This window comes from Artemia franciscana, chromosome 1, assembly GCF_032884065.1.
Source record: "Artemia franciscana chromosome 1, ASM3288406v1, whole genome shotgun sequence".
Taxonomy (NCBI): domain Eukaryota; kingdom Metazoa; phylum Arthropoda; class Branchiopoda; order Anostraca; family Artemiidae; genus Artemia; species Artemia franciscana.
The window spans coordinates 27,862,468-27,884,498 of record NC_088863.1 but is presented as its reverse complement, the minus strand read 5'-3'; the positions used below and the strand labels follow the sequence as shown (position 1 = coordinate 27,884,498).

Here is a 22,031-nt window from a genome sequence, read left to right as displayed (position 1 = left end):
GGCAGAGAGAGAGAGAGAGAGAGAGAGAGAGAGAGGTGGTGGACGAGAGCTAAGTAAAACTTCTATTTCCAATGATTTACAACAAATCCCACGGAATATAAATCATATTCTCTGGACTCGATCTACTCGAAAATCGAACTTACTCGATTTAGTAATTTTAACCATTAGAAAGGCCTTAAAGAGCCACGAAACTGTTAGTTGTCGACTTAACTGGCAGATCTTATGCTCTCTGGTTTAACATTAGTTACGTATTTTGAATAGCATATAAATTGTAATTATGAGCTTGAACAGCTTTTGGGAAAATAAATTCTATAGTGAATAAAATGAAACTAAACGAAGAAAACTTACGATTCCCAAGAGTCTTAGCCAAAATAAGCGGGCTTGGTTGTGAAATTCCAATATCATTGACAGCTGATAATTTGATTTCATGAGCTGTCCCACACCGTAGACGTTGCAAAGTGTACTCAGCAAAAGAAGGCTCGATCTCCCTTTCTTCCCAAAGACCTCCCACTTCTCTATATGCCAAAATAAAATCTAGAAAATGACCATACACACATATATATCACTCAGGAAATGGCAGAATTGTATAGATTCGGTTCTCTAATTACCCAATAGTAAAATCATCGTATGCCCTTTTCTTTAGCTGTTCGAAGTCATTTTTCATCTTTTGTAATCTTGCACGCATCACAGATACTAAAAATTAAAACCCTCTTTCTGTTTATCCTTCATAGACTCACACACACTAAACTAACTCGTTCCATCACTCCATTGTAATTTTGCTTTGTCTTCTTCCAGCTGATTTCACTATCCAATATTTTTGTTTGTAATTCAATTTGATTTTTGTTAATTCTCATTCCATGCCATTTTCTTTAGTCATACAAAGTCATTTGCCATTTTTTGTAATCTTGAATGCATAATATATATAAGAAATGATACGACCACCCCAGAAGAATTTTTTTTTTAATTTTTGTTTTTTGAATGTATATAAATGTTACGTTACTAGTATTAATTTTTCTTTAATTGACCATATTCCAATTTGCAGTCCCTGTTCCGGCTATTTTCGATTAGTATCCTTTTGTTCGTCATGTTTTTAATACAATAACTTTGAGCTATTATTCATGAATAAAAAAAAAGTGGAGAGAAAAGAACTCCACGCCCTTTCTTAGTCCAAAGAGCACCCCTCAAAATGGAATGGTTGCCTAGAGATATATACCATATTTTCATGCGTGTAGACCGGAATTAGGAAGCAATTTTTCCAAGAAAGCTAGAAGGAGGCGACTTGAAGCCTACCAGCTAAAAAAAATTCTTTATATCAAGGCTTAGGGCCAGGAATCACAAAAAAATGGTATTAAATAACAAATGATTTTGTGTGTCAGTTTAATTTATTAAATACTCATTTAATTTATTAGTTGATCAATTAATTAAATACGCTATAAAATATACTTCACATTCAAACGCAAAGGTAAAAATGATAAATTGCGGGCTCCGTTTCCCTTAGATCAGTGATTCCCCGCCAATGGTTTACGAACCGTTGGGGTTCGAAGTGTTTGCAGACGGGGTTCGCGAAAATAATAGTGTAATAGCAAATTTTTTAAACGCTACTAAAATGAAAAAAAGAGCCTAAACGTACCCTCGCCACTGGAGACATGGGTCTCCATGTCTCCAGTTTTATTATTGACGCTACGCGTCAATAATAAAACCGGTTTGTCGTGAGCACCTCGTAAGCCAGCAAGTGGCAGTATCTGTAGTGCTGCATTGACCAACACTCATATATGGTTTAGAACTTGTGAAGCTTGAGAGATAGTGATACTGTGACTGTCAAGCTCTCGCGTAAACGATTTAATGAATAAAAATCTAATTATTATTGTAGTTTATTTTTCTTACGGATCAATCGTTATATTAAATAAAAAAAAAACTAGTTTTTTTAACTGAAAGTAAGGAGCGACATTAAAACTTAAAACGAACAGAAATTACTCCGTATATGAAATGGGTTGTCCCCTCCGCAGTCCCACGCTCTTTACGCTAAAGTTTTTAATTGTTTTAAAAAGTAGAATTGTGGCAAAGAGTCAAACTTTAGCGTAAAGAGCGTGGGACTGCGGACGGGACAACCCATTTCATATACGGAGTAATTTCTGTTCGTTTTAAGTTTTAATGTCGCTCCTTACTTTCAGTTAAAAAAACTAGTTTTTTTTATTTAATTTCTGAACGTTTTTGAATTAATGCATGTTTGATTTTGGCTCTCCGCACATAAATTATTGAAATGAAATTAGTATATTAATTTTGTTTTGGCTAAAACGTCTGTACACTTCCCAATAACCATTACTATATGTAAACACTGGTCAAAGTTTGTAACTTGCAGCCCCTCCCCCAGGAATTGTGGGGGAGTAAGTCATTCCCAAAGACATAGTTATTATGGTTTTCAACTATGCGGAACAAAATGGCTATCTTAAAATTTTAATCTGTTGACTTTTGGAAAAAAATTAGCCTGGGAGGGGGCCTATTTGCCCTCCAATTTTTTTATCACTTAAAAGGGCACTAGAACTTTTCATTTCCGTAAGAATGAGCCCTCTTGCAACACTCTAAGACCACCTGGTCGATACGATGACCCCTGGGGAAAAGAAAAAAACAACAACAAACAAACAAATAAACACGCACCCGTGATTTGTCTTCTGGCAAAAAATATGAAATTCTACATTTTTTTAGATAGGAGCTTGAAATTTTTGCTATAGAGTTCTCTGATATGCCGAATGCGATAGTGTGATTTTCGTTAATATTCTATGACTTTTAGGGGATGTTTCCCCCTTTTTTCCAAAATAGGGCAAATATTCTCAGGCTCGTAACTTTTGATGACAAAGACTAAATTAATTGGAACTTATATATTTAGAATCAGCGTAAAAATTCGATTCTTTTGATGTATCTTTTAGCATCAAAATTTAGTATTCCGTTTTTTAGAGTTCCGTTTACTATTGAGCCGGGTCGCCCCTTACTACAGTTCTTTACCACGAACTGTTTGAAAAGAAAATAATTCGGTATTTCTGGGCTTCTGACATTATTAATCCTTTGCGGAAGTTAGGGTCAAAATTGAAAAAGGATTATATTTTTTCTCTGGGCCCCTTCCACCTCTTAGTTCGTTTATTTTCCCGTTAGTTTTCACCTGTTTTCGCTTTATAGTTGTGTTATCTCTTAGCAGTTCTTTCGTTAGTTGAGTTATGGTTGTGGTATATATGTTTTATCGCTCGTATAGTTGTGTTATTTTCAAATTATACTCCATAATAGTTTTCATTGAATTTTTTCCCCCATGGCATATTTCTCCAAGGAAAGATCCTCCCACATAGCCCCCTCCCCTCAACCCTACCCCCAAAACCAAAAAAATCCCCCTGAAAACGTCTGTACACTTCCCAATAACCATTATTATATGTAAAAACTGGTTGAAGTTTGTAACTTGCCGCCCCTCCCCCAGGAGCTGTGGGGGAGTAAGTCACCCCCAAATACATAGTTATTATGATTTTCGACAATGCTGAACAAAATGGCTATCTCAAAATTTTGATCCGTTGACTTTGGGAAAAAAATGAGCGTGGGAGGGGGCCTAGATGCCCTCCAATTTTTTTGATCACTTAAAAAGGGCACTAGAACTTTTCATTTCCGTTAGAATGAGCCCTCTTGCGACATTCTAGGACCACTTGGTCGATACGATGACCCCTGGGAAAAAAAAAACAAAAAAAAAACAAACAAATAAACACGCACCCGTGATTTGTCTTCTGGCAAAAAATGCAAAATTCCACATTTTTGTAGATAGGAGCTTGAAACTTCTACAGTAGGGTTCTCTGATACGCTGAATCTGATGGTGTCATTTTCGTTAAGATCCTACGACTTTTAGGGGGTGTTTCCCCCTATTTTCCTAAATAAGGCAAATTTTCCCAGGCTCGTAACTTTTGATGGGTAAGACTAAACTTGATGAAACTTATATATTTAAAATCAACATTAAAATGCGATTCTTTTGATGTAGCTATTGATATCAAAATTCAATTTTTTAGAGTTTTGGTTACTATTGAGCCGGATCGCTCCTTACTACAGTTCGTTACCACGAACTGTTTGAAAACGGGTCGTTTAGAAACGAGACATGATAATCGAGATGATAGTACTGAAAGCTGTTGAGAGGTACCGTTCCACTAAAAGAAAAACCAAGGAAATGGTGACAGAAAAGGGAAAAAGTGAAAATATGACAGTGACTATCTACAATTGGTTTTTCAATCTACTGGGAGTGAGTTCGAACCTAAGCCGATGTGTGTTATGCATAACGAAGTTCTTGCCAACAGCAGTTTAAACCATCACTTTTTCACAGACATATTGAAACAAAACATCCGACATACAAAGATACTCCTCTTGAATATTGAAAATTAACAGATATTAAAAAGTGTATCCTTTTTTCTTTCTTGGCTTCAAACAAAGATAATAAAATGGCCATTGAAGCATCATTTCGAGTAAGTTTTAGAATTGCAAAATATGGACAAGCGCATACAATTGCAGAAAAATTAATTGGACCATGTACGAAACATATCGCCAAAGGTATGCTTGGTTAAAAGGCAGCAAAGAAAATTGCGCTAGAAAATCGCGAAAATTGCGCTAGGCAGCAAAGAAAATTGCGCTAGTTCTCTTATCAAACAACACGGTATCACGTAGGATTATTGACTTGCCTAATTATATGGAGAACAAACTTTACAAAAAATAAAATTGAATTGTTTTGCAATTAAACTTGATGAATCGAAGGATTTAACAAATACCACAGTCTTGCTTGTCAACGTTAAATATCTTTTTATGAATGTTATGAATGATATATTATGAATTGTTTCACTTTCATAAGACAAGATTTTTAAAGGTCATCAAAGGTCACTGCCCACTAGATGGAGAAGGAGTGGAGTTAGAAACTTCAAAATAACTTCCGGGGACATACTTTAGTTTGTAGACCCATCCCTGGAGGTTTCATTTTCCTAACCTAACCACTTTCCAAGATAAAAAAAAGTCGCTAAAGTAGAGTTTTATCCAGAATAGTCAAGTGGTTATGTGCTATCTGTAAACCTTTAATAGCCTACACAACTGGAGAAGAATTTTTTTCTGATCAATGGATATTTTCAAAACAATGGAAAAAGCTGGTCTTATTGTGTGGGTGTGTGTTCAGATGGTGAAAAATCAATGAGAGGAAAGTTTCAGGTTTTTTAGCACGGCTAAAGAAGATCTATGAAAAATTCAATGGACTCATTGTTGTATTCACAGACAAGCAACAGTATGTTAGCGTATTCCTGCAGATTTATCTACTACTTAAGTGGTGCTGTGAAAATCGAGAACTTTATAAAATTGTAAACTTTATAAAATCGTGTCCTATAAATTTTCATCTATTCCACAAACTTTGTGAGGTTTTTGGAAGTTTTCAAGTTTCTTAGCTGCTTCACACAGAAGCTAGATGGCTTTCCTGTGGTAAACTTTTGTCTCGTTTCTTTGAATTGAAGTCTGAAGTTTGAGCATTCTTATTGATGATTCGTTTCATTTATCTTCTTGTATATACGATGTTCTTTGGCTATGAAAGCTTGCATATTTAGCTGACATTTTTGTAAAATGAAATATGTATATTCTATCCAATTTTATGGCTTTTTTACTTGTCATCAACGACTAAACAGAGGGTTGGGCAAATTATTTTGGACCTTTCTTTTGGTTCGTTAGGGAAAAAATGTTGGGGAACATTGCCTTAGATCTAACCACCAAATTTAAATTCCATGAAGAACTAGCAATTTACCTTATTCGATTACTTTTTCTGTGGTCTGATGTATGTTTTAATTGACTTTGCAAATAGATCAGTAGTTTCCAGATAGTCCAATAGTTCCCTACTGAATCATTCTATTATCGTATTGTCATATATCTACCGAGAATAGCAATATTAATTGTTAAAATACATAATAATTACCAATATTTGCATATTATCATAAATTATTGTGCCAGGAAAAAAATTGTACCGTAAAATTAGGCTGCCAAGCTGCTTTAAGCTTTGCTAATTTTAATTACATCTAAGGCTAGAGTTAAATCTCCTCCCCCTAGCATTATGAATGATCAAAGTATCAATTATTCATAAGATTTCCGACTTAAAAGAGGTATAGCTGCTATAGAGGATAGATGCTAATATATTGTACGGTGGTTCTGGAATATTCATAAATTCTAACTCTTGAGTATTTTACTGAGATACTGAAGACTAGGACAGTGGTCTGCAACTATTATTCTGTTCGTTGACATTAATTGTATTTCACTGTTAAGCTAAACTATTTACTTATTATATTTTTTAGTTTTAAGCTATTGCTGCTCTTAGGTAACTGAATAAAAAACATTAAACCTGAATATTATTTTGCTGAAGGTGCATATAACTTATTTAATTCGAAAGTGATATATGGATCATTTCCAATTACTTAGCATTTAGATATAATATGCTATACATGATTATTAATACGAATTTCAAGATCTATTTAATTCTTTTTAGCAGTATTACATCAGTTCTGCGATCTACTAATTATTAGTTTCTAATTTTTAACTATTGCTCCAAGTTAACAGAATAGAAAGTTGAATATCCTTTCTTGTCAAATACTGTCAAATCCCGTGTGTGTTTTTCTTTTTTTTTTGGGGGGGGGGAACAGGTTTTTATCCTAATATAGAATTCTGTTATCAGTCCAATCCACCGTTAGAAAGGTATTTATGAAGCCATTTCTTTATTTCCCAGCTGAACCTTAAACGCAGCTTATTTAAGAAATCTTATTACTTCTAATTAGTCCTAACTTCTCATTAAGAATTGAACTTCTAAACTTCTTGTAACTTCTTATTAAAAAAATACCTTATGTTTTTTGGCTAACAATGGTACAGAGCCAATACTAAACAGAAAATGATTCTAGCGTCAAAAACAAAAATGGAAAAATAAGAATATTAATAAAGGTCAGATCTGTGTTTCTAAGAAATCAACAAAATTACGAAGTTTGAAAAAAGGCCAAGAAATACCAAACTCTAGATGGCCTTGATGTCTTGTCAACATTAGCACCAATTTCCACAGCATTTAACAGTAAATGATGATAAATTACATGATAAAAATAGTTGTTAGAAGAATTCTACTCAATCATTTTGCGTTGAACAACTAACCTCACCCATCAATAATACAAGTCACTTTTAGACTGTTGTTACAATTGACACATGACCGTAAAGAATAAGTGAAGGTATTATAAATATCTTACCAGTAACTGCTAAGTTTTCACCATGCTCTGCTGTCCAGCTTACAGTCAATGAATCTTCTGTCGCTAACTTCAAAGTCAAGGTAGGACGCTTAGGGATATCGAGAACTTCTAAAATGTGTGTTACAGAATGCTTAATTCCATCCAAAATAGTGATACATGTGTAATTACCCGAATCCTCTGGTAAGAGCTGCAATTGAAGTAAGATATAGGAGATATATTTCAAAGGACGCATTTATGTTTGATCTTCATTGAAACTTTAGTCAATTATTATCAACTCTAATTTCTGGTAATTTTTTTATTAAAAAACATCACTATGTGTTTTGAGTCAACTGATAGAGAAAAAAGTAAAAGACACGGAGGATATCGTTCGGGCATTGTTAGGACTGGATGAGTTCATAGAAAGTAATTAAACCTTTTTTATCAGCTTCAGAAAAAGGAACTTTTTCGGCACATTTAATACCATTTTACATGATTTTACAATTGAAAATAACAATATCCATGGTTTTTATTTATGTTGGTGGAAGTAGAAAAAAGCAAGATGGGCTTAGTGTTTTAGCAAAAAATGCATACCACAACGCATAAGACCAGATTTTTTGCCAATAGTTTTTTAATATTTTTTTGAATCCTGTGTAGTTGACCGTTCTTTCCTAGATAATCAGAACCTTGTGATTGCACTTATTTACCGTACTCTACCAGCTAGCCAAATAGAATGTGAAAATCCTTTTGAAACTATTTTGGATAAACTAGCTAGTATTGTTACTCCTTATCTAGTTACGAGTGATTTTATTTCGATTTAATAAAACTCATATTTGCAAACAAGATAATAATGCATAGAAACATCTTACAGTTTCTAGAAAGTTCTGTATCTCCTATATTAAACTCTATATGTTTTAAGCCACGTAAGATATCTGACAGGTTATTTTTGTTAACTCATAACATGTTTTTACTTTATACACCGTTAGCACATCGGGGTTACAACGTGTTTTACATTAATAACACTTTATAAAGCCTTAGTAAATCTTTAATTCCAGATGGTTAATATGACCTAAATAGTGACGAAGACCACACTCCCTCTCCATTACAAACACCAAAAACAAGAAGAACAATATGGAATTTCTCAAGACAGTGGGAAACAAATTAGAATGAATATTTCGGCCCTATGTCCAAAGGCCATCCTCAGCAATACAAAAATATATAAGAAGAAAAAACTTACATGCTTCACATGATAAATCTGATTGTAATAACTATTGGTAACTCTGATTTCAAATATGAAATAACCCATTTCACATTTGAAACTTGAGATTTTTTCAACCCAAAAAATCACGAATAGGATACAATAAAAAATTGACTCTGTTTTAAAAACAAAATAAACGATAACAACCTTAACACTAAAAAAATTCTGCTTAACTAATATTTATCGACAAGTGTAAGCATCCTGTGTCTTCGACATTAGGAGAAAACATATTTGTTATTAAAACATTAGTAGCAATGGCTTTGTCAAATTATATAACCAGAGCCTTGGCTAGAAGGATTATAAATCATGTCACAGTTTTACACTAACAAGAATGTTACACTAACGAAGTGAAAAATTCTGAAAAACTAGCCCATTACTCAAAACTGGTCCCTCTTTACGCTCTGAAAGAACTAAACTGTAAACTAAATTTTACTAATTTCATGACCGGTGAAAAACTACTGATATCCTTATAAATCAGTCTTTCATTTGCCAAAGGGATAAAAATAAAGCAGATTGAGTAGGACAACCGAAAAAGAGTAGATTGAGCGTAGAACCTTATCAGGTGGAATTAAGAAATTATTTTGGTTAAAGTGGATGGAACATGTTAAGGCTAAGATGAGTGGAGGGTGGCTGAAAAACAGACAGCAGGCTTTTAAGCAAGATTTAGGTTGCATTGGTATCACTTAAGTTGGGGGTAAACTCTTTCCTAAAATATAACTAATTCTATTTGATCGTGTTTTTGGCTAACTTGTTTTCCGCTCTTATTTGTGTTTTGCTGCGTCAATTTTGTTTTTACAGCAAAGTACTAGTTTTCTAAAAATTCTAAAAGTGCTTAGAAATATTATGAGTAACTTTATTTGAACCAATATTGCGAAGCAATAATTCTCGCTCCTTACTTTACTCCCTTCTTCACTTAATCTTCGCTCTTATATACTTCCAAATATTATTTTTCGCTCTTTACTTCCATCAGAATTGTTCTTTTTTTTTAATGAAAGCTTTTATTAAAGAGTTTAATTATTAAGGATAGACAATCGACCCTAGCAAAGCAAGATAAAAAGAATAGGACAATAAAAAATCGCGAACGTATTTTTCTTGGATGAATGCATATTGGTGGTGGATAGTAGAAATCTACTTTAGTCAGAAAAAAGTTTTTGAAATTGCTGGAACTAATGAAAAAATAGAAAACTCAGGAATTAAGAAATATTTCTTTTTGCAAACCTGTCAGCAGCGAGAGGTTTGTTATTACAAAAAAAAAGAAAATAGAAACTCAACTACCGTGTTAAATGCAGAAAGCTTTTCAACACAATTATGAAACGTGATTTTCACTAAAGAAAAATTTATGGAATTTATGTTTATTTTAAGACAGCACTAGGTTCTAGAAGTTCTTGAAATAAATTAGTTTGGAAACTAAACCCAATGTTGCCAAAATTCTTCCCGATCTTTCGGAAGTAGTTTCAAAAAATACCATCCTGTAGTTTTCCGAAAGAGAAAAAGCATTGCCAGTAGAGGCAAGACACTGGATATTTGACTTCCTTTTTGCAGCTTATTGCAGAATTTTTTTTATTTTTTATTTTAAGTCTGTTTTGAAATTATGCATAGGTTATTTTCCTATTGCATTTTTTTTTTAGATCCAGAATACGATTCAGTTTTTCCTAAGTTTATCCCAAGTTATTTTATTGCGTTATTGCAGATTTTGTTCAGATCCAGACTAAAATTCAGTTTATCCTAAGTTATTTTACTATTGCAAATTTTTTTCAGATCTAGACTAGAATTCAGTTTATCCTAAGTGTATCCTAAGTTACTTGACTAATTGCAAATTTTGTTCAGATTCAGACTAGGATTCAGTTTATCCTAAGTTTATCCTATGTTATTTTACTAGTACAAATTTTTTTTCAGATTCAGACTAGGATTCGGTTTATCCTTAGTGTATCCTAAGTTATTTTACTACTGCAATTTTTGTAAAGATTCAGACTAGGATTAAGTGTATCCTAAGTTTGTCCTAAGTTATGTAGCTTTTACAAATTTTTATTAAGATCCAGACTAGAATTCAATTTATCCTAAGTTTATCTTAAGTTATTTTACTATTGCAAATTGTGTTCAGATTGAGACTAGGATTCAGTTTGTCTTAAGTTACTTTACTATTGCAAATTATTTCCAAATTCAGACTAGGATTCAGTTTATCACCAGACGGATTTGCTGTGCAAATCATGGCTATTAGCAGATTAGTTCTCACGTAATTGGTAGAGATACACCTATGAACGACGTCTTTATATTCTAAAAGGAACTTGTTTGATGGACTAATAAGGAACGGGGGTACCCAAGGAATGGTTTGTCACTGGAGCTTATTCTTGCAAAGGTTTCAATATCTGCTCTAATAACTACAATTAAAAGCCGTAAAGGGACAATAAAAATAAACGAAAACGAACCTCTCTAATGAGCAATTCATCAGCTGAGTTTTTTGAGATTCTTCTGTGATTATGAATTGTCAGATTCCCAGGATCATAGAACCAATTAGTTCCTCTAGTTTCTCTTGCAGAAGCTCTGCAAGGGAGAGAAATCATGCTAAGTGCTTTAGCTCTGACAGTGTGATTCGTAGAAAGAAATTTCGGTCGTGCTGGAATCAAAAACACTATATTAAATCCAGAAAATAAAAATATGCTTTCTAGCGATTATCCAAACTCCGGAAAAGGTGTAAAGATTGCCTCTGGAACAAAAAAAAATCCCTAACTTCAGCGATTGTTTATCCTAAAACCACAATGAAAAGGTTTCCTAAATAGAATATGCGTGAATCAGCGTCAATTAAGTCTCGTCTTAATTGGTGTAAAAAGGCTGATAACGATTGTACACACTAAAAAATTTATACCTAATAATTTTATACATAAGGCATTAGGGAATTTTATACATAAGGCAATTTTATGCATAAGGCAAATAATTTATACATAAGGCATTTAGAAGACACCACACTCTCCTATACTTTTGAAACAACTTGAAGAGCTAATTCCTTCTCTCCTTTTGAATCGGTAGCTATTTTGAACATGAAACCGAGCATTTCTCCACATTCTAAAATACGAAATTAAACCAGAAAAAATAGAGCCATGTTCTATTTTAGCATTTTTAGCGCTAATTCAATTAAACAACAAAAACTAAATATATATATATATATATATATATATATATATATATATATATATATATATATATATATATATATATATATATATATATATACATAGACAGCGGCGCTCTATAATAGCTAGCAATATCTTGAAACTTTTAAAGGAACTAATTCGACTGAAAATTAAAACCTCTAGTGCCCTTTTTAAGAGCCAAAAGTGATGAAGGGTAAGCAGCCCTTCTCCAAAGCTCATTCGTTTCTCAAGTAAATCCAATCAACATTTTTAGACCGCCACTTTGTTCAGCATAGCAGAACGGTCCTAGTAACTATGTTTCTAGGGATTTTGCGTTTATCAACCTCCCACAGTTACGCAATTTGTCCATCATGCTTTAAAGCTAATTCTTGCTTCAAAACTAAAGTAAAAGGTACTGTGGATATGGTTGCCAATAAGATACCTCAACTATATCACGAGAACAACTGGGGGTATTAAGTTGAAACTTTCAGGTCTACTATTTCTACTGCTTCTGCTCTTATAACTTAAATAAATCAAAAGAGTGTAAGTATGTCCAGGATGTCAAAGAGCATTGATATAATTTTTTTGGGGAATGATATTCAGTTTTATTTTTCAGGTCAGCTTGAGGAGGTTTAAACTGAATTCAACAATACTTTTATTTAAACAATATGTTAACAATATAATTAAACAATATGTCAATAAAACACTGACAGAAGTTAATTTTATAAACTTTTACTACAAAACAAGTTTTCTAAAGAAAAGTAAAAAGCTCTATAAACAAAACGTTAGCAGAAACAAAGTCAAATAATTATCCAAGCGTAAAATCACCACAAATCACCATGAATAAATAAACGAAACTCACCCATCAGAAATTACAATAAATAACCGAGTCCAACTAAAAACGAGCAAAAATTAACATAAGTAGGATTGACAACCCACTTATGGCTAGAAAATAATTTGAACTTAATTTTTGTTAAACTCAACAAATAATTTTTTTTATTTAACTCAACAAAGTGAAATATTTTTATTTATTTTGTTTTCAGTAAAGTGCAAGTGGCGTTATTCCAGAGTGCTATAGAGCGTAAAAATTTAATTTAAAATGTGCCTTACCCGTATATTTATTTTCTGATAGAGATTTGAAAATTTTATCCCCTCCCCTGTCAAAATTGATCACAAATAATATTAAAAGCCAAAAGTTAATATCCCAGGATCGGTTGGAGTTATCGAGTAAAAACTTTCAGGTTAACACATTGAGCAATATTGTTCTTTCTGAATCCGGTAATAGGAAACCCATATATTTAATGCTTCTAAACTCCGTAATTTATAAAGCATTTTCGAAGAAATTCGTTCAAAAGTAAAGCATAAAACAAAGATTAAGAAAAATCAAATAAGAATATCTTGCACTGGGCGTTATTGACCATTGGTGTAAGTACTAGACACTACTGAGCAATATTGTTATTTTTAAATTTAGTTTTGATTACCAATAACTGACAGATTTGACGCCTCCGGACTTTGTCACAAACTTTAAGTTTCCTCTGTAAGCTTAATTGAGCCTTTTCCGGTCAGCTTTATGAAAGCTTTTTTTCCAGTAAGCTTTAAATATTTAATAATCCAATAGTAAACTACCGGATAAATAAGATCAGTCCTGGCAAAAAATCTATCAATAATAAAACAAAAGAAACACAAATCTGTTCTGGGCAAAACACAAAATTAAATATTTAATTTCATTGAGGTATAACCCCTTTTAAGGGTTAAAACCTGTTAAATTCTTTAAATGTCTGAAAATATAAAAAGTTTCAGTTTAAGGGGGAATTTTTTGTTGTGAAATGGATATATTCTACATAGCCATTATAAAATAAAGACGGTATCTATATAGGGAGGGTGGGTTTGCCTTAAAAATTTTAAAGCAAAACTCAGTTTTAGGGTCCTTTGAGATCTTGAAAAGTTGTTGGTCTGGGACAGGTATATGATGACTACGGGGAGGTATTCAGGGCCTATAATATCCCTTGGAAGGTTTTTTCATGTACCGGTCTCTACTCCTTCTGTGACTTATTCTAAGGCTCAGATAAGTGCATAAAGACAAAAATATACCTCTTCTAATCTAAGAAAAAATATTTTTTGGGGGAAAAGATAAAATTTTGGCTGAGTCAAATTTTCTTTTAATCTGTGTTTTGCACACAATAGATTAAAAATAAATAGACGATAATTCATAATAATCAAATACACAATAGATTAAAGTGACTGATCTCTCTGCCAGGAATCCTCGCTTTTTAAATTTTTGTTAAATTTTAATGAATTTTATAGTCAATAAATACAAAAAATAAGCTTTCTTCAACTGAAAGTAAGGATCAAAATTAAAATTGAGAAAAAATTGGAATTATACCTTATATGAGGGAGCTAACCCCTCCTCTATTCTTCCCCCGCTCTTTACGCTAAAGTTTTATAGTGCTTTCAAAATACTTCTCATTCCAATTCAATGGTTCTTCTGCTTGAGCAGTCGTTCATAAGGAATTGGGACAAAAAGTAAAACTTCAGTGTAGATTAAAGGGGATTGAGGAGGGGGACAGTCTCCCTCATATAGCAAATAATTTCTTTGCATTTTGGCTTTTAATCTTGCTCCTTACTTTGAACTAAAAAAAAAAACTTTTGTTGACAAAATTTCTAATTGTTTTTCATATCATCCCTAGGCCTAACCAAGATACGATGTGAGACTTGATATTTAATGTTTCATCTTAAGAAGAGCAACATCCCTCGCAATAAGAAGAGAGCTATCATCCTTCAGTCCTTACATTCATGCTTAACACAAATGAAGAGAGGTAAGGGGTTAGTTCTTATCTCCGTCTCTCCTAAAACATGTTCTATGTTTACCTGAACTTACAGAAACTTTGAAAATTAGGATGTAAAAATTGGATGTTTGTGGCATCCCCCCCACAACGACCCTCCTGCAAAGCTACACATTCCTGTGCTAATTTCATAAAACATAATCTGAATGAACTTGGTCAAATTAAACTTTAAAATAAGTGTCTATATTAGCCATTTATTTTGTATAAATAGTGACTATTCAGAAACTAACGCACCACCACGTGATTTTGCTGCTTCTGAAGCTTGTAAGCTTAGTATATAGTTTCTTAATAATTCTAAACTGATTGGCTATATCAGAATCTTCAGTCGTTATAACAAATTGGCAGTCTTTTTGTTAAAAGTAAAGTTTGGTGCTATAAAATGAGAAAACGCACCTTTGCTGTGACCCAATCTTTTTGGTTGCTTAAAAAGAGCACTAAAATTAATAGTTTTGAATGAAATAAGCCGTCTCCTGATCTTTAAGGACTACTGCTTTGATATGATCACCGACGAAAAAAAATAAACATAACCTTGCTTCTAAAAAAAAGAAAAAAAAAATGCAAAATTCAATATTTGTGTAGATAGGAGCTTGGAACTTGTATTATAAGATTTTCTGATGAGTAAATGCGTTGTATAAATATACTCAAACTCATTATAAATTTGTATAGATATCAAAAATGAGAAATATCAAAATTTCAAATAGCTGAAAACAAAACTCCTGGTAGCATTTATTCCACCCCCCAAGAAATTATATGGCGAGGTTTATGACGCTTCGCCTTACCTTTTCCGCCTCTGTCCCCATAGGCATGTAAATAAATCATTTTATACTATAAAGAAAAAAATTTCAATGGCGGGGGGGCAATAAAACACCCTTCTTCAGACCAAATAATTAAGGCGAAGACCTAAGATATTGCCGGTAGTAAGTGGAGACTATACATCAGATTATTGGTTACGGTTTGGTGCCAAAAAGTGGCCGTGAGTGCCTTTCTCTGGTAGCAGGATCGTCTTGCTACTCAAAACGATCACCGTTCGTCGTCCTGGGGTCGGGGCGACGATCCCTTAGAAAAGATAACAACGCGCATTGATGATCTTTCTTCTCTAAAATTTTTTTAGATAGGAGCTTGAAACCTCCAAAGTGGAATTATGGAATACGCTGAATCTAGTGGGATAATTTTCATTCAGATTACTTCCCTTCGGAGGAATTCTATCCCTTTTTTTGAAAATTAGGGAATTTTCGACTAGGGGGGGGGGGGTTAGAAATTGATATGTAATCCCCCTTAACTCTCAGCAACATTTCTGGTCTACACATTTATTATTGGCAATGTGTGCATTACCACCCCTCCATTGCCACAATCTTTTTCATATCACATAAAAAATTCTATCGCCCTAGTTTTTAGCAATTTTAAGTGGTATTACTTCTCATTCCATATTTAGATATAATTTTTAATGTCTTCTTGATTCCCGGGGGGTGGTGCCTCCTCTGGTGTCCATGGGAAACATCCCTATGAAACAAATTTGTTATGCTTTATGAGATTGTCTTTACAACCATTATAAGGATAACTCTGTAAATATTTTTTACATTCAAGACTCCACCCTCCTAATGGATATTCGAGGGGTTCATTCTTTTAGAGATAAATATCAGTCACGAAGCTTTGCTCTACGAATATTAAACTTGAAAGTAGAAAAAGAGTTGAAGGGTGGAATAATGACCCTCCTTCGCATTAAATATATTTTCAAGCCAAACGGTATGTGGTAATAAACTGCAAGTAAAGAGCAACCCTCGAAAATAAAACCGAAATTCTAAAAAGTTTCGGTTGCATAACGTGCAACAACAAAACCCACTATTCATACTGATACTGAATATAAAAAAATTATATTCTAAAGTTACTCATTAAAACCTATCAATACAAAAAATTTTGCATAATCTCAGAAACAGAAATTAAGTTTTTCTGTAAAAGAGTGTGAACTTTATTTTATTCTGTAAACTTTATTTTGAAAAGCAAATACACTAACTGAGCTCTTTTTCTCTAGGTATTCCTACGAGAAATTAAATTTTGATTTGAAGAGCTGTGTTTGAGGGGGGGGGGGGGTAGTAGGGTTTTTAGTTTTTAGGTCGAGTTTGAAGGAAGGGTCCTTACCCACATTTAGGGTAATCCTAGATATACTACGAAACACAAACACGAATAAAAAAAAGTATTCCTAGATGAATGCAGGGACCGACATTAAAACTTAGAACGAACAGGGATCATTCCTTATATGAGATGTTGTGTTCCCCTCAGCCCCTCGCCCCTTACGATAACACTTTATTGTAACTTACTTTATACTAGCGGAAGAAATGGTCGACGAATGGTTCCTGTCACGTAATTTCAAAATGTATTTTCATCCGGATAGAACCGTTTAGGGGGAGGGGAGGTTGCTATCATTTTGCCGTTATCGTCACTTTCTATTAGAATATAATAAGACTCAAATATATATTTTTTATCGATTTATTGGATTTGGTTGAAGGTCTAGCAACAAAGTGTATGGAAAAAGAAGGCATAAAAACAGTAAGTATAGTCTCTTGTAAGGATTGAAAACCTGCTTACTCTTACTCTGACTTTACAGTATATGACCGGAATTATCCGCTTAAAGTACCCTTACGATAATGTAACTTGATTGTTTTCAGAGCTGAAGATCAGTGATTACCTGTGAATTACTAGCATAACCAATTACATAGGTAGATAGAAAAGGAAATACCTTTTGAAGATGGGACAACAGTGACAATGGAGCTCTTGGGGCTTGTTCCAGCTGAACATATAACTTGTACTGAGAAGTCATATTTCAGTCCAGGATGCAAATTGGGAATCTGGTAAGACATTTCAATTTCATTGGGTTTGGGATAAATTGTTAGAGAAATATCCTGGAAAAGATCGGAAAGAGTTGAGCTTTATGCAAAGAAGACAGATTATTTAACAAACATTAAAAAAAGTCAAAGCTGGGAAAACTAAAAAGATACGGTTTTAAAAAGAAGTTGAACTGTCTTTAGAATTGCATATATATAAAAAAAAACACTAACTACCAGAGTACTTAGGATGCCATTTTTATTCCTTTTAAACATGTTTTGAAATTTGTCTTGTATTTCTGACAAACTCGGGGGTAGTTCGTATTTTCATGTCCCCCCAAACTTACACTGCTGGCTAAATATGTTTTTTTTTTAATAGAGAATTTTTTTTACATTGGTTGTATAAGGAGATTAATATGAAAAAGATAATCCCAATTGTGGAACTTCAACTTAGTAGTCAGATGGAAACATCTAGGACTGCCTATCACAGTCCCTGGAAATGTTAAACAACAGAGGATGCCATCAGGGATAGAAAACCTGCATGGTTAATTATATTTGCACGAAATTTTTAATATGCAAGTAATGAATAACAAGAGCTAAAACTTTACTACATCATTATCAATAACCAATAATTTGAAGTTCGGTTAAACGTCTTCTCTGAAGAGGTGAACGCGCTCTAACAAAAATTTGGAGGAAAATCAATCAGAAAAGGGTATTGGAACGTCTACTCGAAGAAATCTCTGACGACCCAAAGATTCACTGTTAGTGAAAGTTCCAACTAAGTTATTGAATTCCTTTGCACCTTCCAGCCCCATTTGAATTATGGGAGTCTTCCGGGGGGAAATTCTACTGCGTGGAATCGACGTGGCGAAGAGGTGGAAGCAGGACCATTGTGCTAGGCTAGCACATGGAGGTTGCCAGTAAGCTGAACATTTCCTGTTAAAAATAATTCCCATGAGACACCCATGATTATGCCAAACATCAATAATGTTTTTACACTCCCGATAAGCGCCGCGCTTCTACATGGGAAGGTTATATGGATGAAAAATAGACAAGCCTTCCCAGATAGTCAAATTCTTCTGAAGATCAAATCATAGAACACATGATGATAAAGATAGATCATAAAGATGAATAAAGATAGAAGCAACAAAGATACTAGTTTCAAATGAGAGGCAAAAGTATGGAATAAATATTCACTGCTTCGCTTAAATTTAGATCTCTAACTACTGTGTATCGACTGTTTTTAGCCCAACAAATGAGCCACATAATCTGTATTACTCAGGAGCAAATGATAACTCTGGTTTCTTTTCGCTGTTGCAAATCTCGCCCTTATTGCGTGGCAGCCAGTACCTCAAAGACATGCTAGAGTAAAGTTTAGAGGCCAAAAGATTAACCTTAAAGTCATCTCTGCATGCGCCTCAGCCTTAAATGTGACTGATACAGCATAGGCTATGTTTTAAGGCGGCCTGAAATGACTTCTGACTCAAGTTTAGTCTTGAGACTTTCTCTATCTTTTGCTGGAGATTGAAATGTCAAATTGGGACCGAAGGATGACTCAAATCAGTTTATAGTAGGTTTTCTCAGCTTAGAAACACGTTGTGGAAACAGTGAAATTCTCGTTGGGTTTACTCTAGATAAGAATTAAGTCATTTGCAACATGATGCTCCAGCACAAAAAGCCATTTGATTACTTCGAACTCCAATTAAAAGATTATTCACTTGTCAAATCTAGATTTAGAAGTTCTCTGCTAGATTCCTGGTCATCTTTTGGTGCCAAAACAGTCTTCAAGTCTGGTTCAGATTACAACCGGGCAACCACCAGAATTTTACTGCCATTAGAATCCATTTACTTCCAGAATAGGTGTCACGAGTCTACCCCCCACCCCAAAAAAGGCTATAATCCACCTCGAATGATAAAGAAAAAACCGAGGAGCTTCCCGACGGGTACGTAGAGAGAAAGTGGAAGCAATCCACTTTCTGTAACAACGTAGGAGTTGATAAAAGAGATTCTTGATAAGTCGAAACCAAAAAGAAAATACTGGATCAGCAAGAAACCATCAAGTTAGCCAACAAGTATCGCGCGTCTTGCTCTAAAACAAAGCATAAGAAGCAAACAACAGAAGTTAAAGAAACAATCTAGGGCAAGCCACGGGGAGAATCATCAGCAATTCTTTAGAGTGAGGTACCATGCTTGAGTTTATACAACTAAAAAATTCAAAAAATTGTTAAATAGTTTTGGATATTGGCCAAAACTGCGTGAAAGGCTGAGAGCTTTCTAGAGTGGTGTACAATATTTTAATGAAGAAAGTTAATTTTATTTTAAATGATTGCAAAGATCCACCTAAGAGGGGGGGAGTAAGCAGGGTGCCAACTCACGAAAATGCATACGATCTTCAGTTGAAAATTTCAATCTTCAATATTATAAATGAAGATGGAATATTCATGAAACATAGGAAAGTTGGGGAGGGATTCATTTTCAATGAAACAATTAAGAGTACTGGAGCAAAACCCTCATCCGTCAGAAGGTTAAGGTTTGTAGATATTGGGATTGAATGGGAATTCTTCTGTATCTCTTAAGAAGGTGTATTTTTTCAATTTGTCTACAATTTTAAAAAGGTGTAACATATCCACTTTTTCAATTAGATTAAGACTTTGAAGTCTCTTATTTTATATAGCCTTTTTACACTAGTTGGGAGGTGACTCATGGGCCTGCACTTATAACGTAACTCACCAAGGCCCATTTCAAGACTTGTTGACTGTTTTTATTAGTTTTTTAAAATTTTGATTATTCTTTTTAAAATAAATTTGATTAGATTTACAATCTTGGAAGCCTTATATTTGATGCTTTGTAGGCATATGGGTTCCCAGACGTATTTGGGCTGTTGGAAAGTGGTCAATTAGCTGCCCAATTAGTATTAACACTTGTAAAGGGTACTAATATTTATAAATAAGGATCAAAGGACCTCCTGTTCCAAAAGTTTCTCTGACTCTATATTCATTATAAAAAAGGCCATAAGAACATAAATTGCCAACTCACTATCCTGCTGTAACGCAGAGATAACGATGTAAATGATATAAACAGAAACACTGCCAAATTGGCTGTAACCACTGTATCATAGAGACTATGATGTTAAAGCATAAATAAAAAGACGCCTGAAATAAAATGGCTGCAACCAGCTAGTGTAATTGGTTGAAGTATTTTCTTATAATTCAAAATTAACCAAATCTAGTACAAGACAAACCAAATTAATAGCTTTTAGAATTAAAACTGTGCCCTAGAGCCAATTTCTTCTTGGATACCCAACCCCTCCTTTTATTTTTAGCCTTTTAAAAATCATTCAAATTGTACTGTAAATTCCAGATTTATTAAATAAAAGTTTCGGACTGTGCCTATTCAAAGCTTAAGACTTGGCGAAGTCGTATCCTGCACTCATCTTGGTGGCCATGCGCAATGCATCACATATTTTGGCATAGGATCAGATGAATCCAGTTTAACAAAGCACAAAAGTACAGGTCGAGTGCCTGTCATTTCAAAAACTCTAGCTGAACAGCTTTTCACATGTTTTGTAAAAATGGTTCCTTGTTTTGGAATTATTTTGAAAAAAGCATGTTTCATTATTTTGGAATAGGCTTACTCCAGCCTGGCATTTAACTTTTCCCCCATTCTGAAGCTAATGTGCGGTTGTAGCACTAAAAAAGACATTTGTATTCCTCTTCTTTATTCCTCGGGAGATAATTTTCATATACTTTGGTTATTTCATCGAAAGACCTCTCAACCTTTTGTCAGCAATTTAGAGATATAGAATTCTGACATGGGCTATATATTCTTTTTAAATTTAATGGTCATGTAAGATTTAACCATTCAACTAAAAAGACCTGTTTTTACCTGATCTTTGCCGTGCTCAGTGTATCGTATTTGATAGTGGACATCCGAAGTTGTAAGTTTAGAGGCTGACCAGACGCAGAGAACTTCAGTTTCTGACGTTGGTGCTACCCTGAAGAATTTAATTTTCTTCGGTACTAAAAAAAGCAATACATAAATTAGCGGCTACAATTTCTCAAATCCAAATATTCAATATTTCCTAGGGAAGCAATTTCATACACTGAAAATTCGTTTGAAAAATTAGAAATTTACTGAATCCTTAGCCGATTTGCATTCGTTCCTGGACAAAACGGCTGTTGAAATGCAGCAATGAATATAAGTGCAAATATGAAACGTAAGTTAATTTCCAAAACTGTTTTATTGCTGAGTTATTTTATGAATATTTTTAATTTTCAATTGCAGTATTGCTCTTAACTTTTCTATAATAACCTTGTATTTGTACATTCGGTAATATAAGAAGAAAAAAGAAAATTCGGTAGCTGTACCAATCTCAAAAAAAAAAAAAAAAATGTATTTGGATTGAGAAAGGGTAAAAAAAAAAACGTTGAGAATGTTCTTATCCTTCCAAAATTTTGAACTATGTCCAATTTCGTTTCTGGAAATCAAGAAAAATATTGTGAATCCAAATATAAAAAAATAAAAAAGTAAATCCTCCAAGTATCACATAAGAACTTCAGTTTGAGATGCATTTTCGATATTCTAAGAGATATATCGAATCTTTGGTTTTGATATAGTGATTGCTCTACTTTTGTTTTAAGACATAAAGTTAATTTTAATTCTTAGAACCAAGAATAATGATTAACTTGACTTGTCAGAAGCCATATATTTTGGATCCTGCAAAACTGTACATTTTTAATATGTTTTGG

General features: G+C 33.6%; 1 protein-coding gene across 1 annotated transcript in view; it reads right to left on the bottom strand.

Annotated features, from left to right (window-relative positions):
- The window catches only part of LOC136027903 (cell adhesion molecule Dscam2-like), a gene marked incomplete in the record, with an annotated part of 166,776 nt that overhangs the window by 4,420 nt on the left and 140,325 nt on the right, over positions 1–22,031 (bottom strand). The window contains 5 exon segments of the mRNA XM_065705338.1: positions 349–534; positions 7,260–7,446; positions 10,920–11,107; positions 17,199–17,361; positions 21,169–21,302. Coding sequence (XP_065561410.1) covers positions 349–534; positions 7,260–7,446; positions 10,920–11,107; positions 17,199–17,361; positions 21,169–21,302 — 858 coding nt within the window.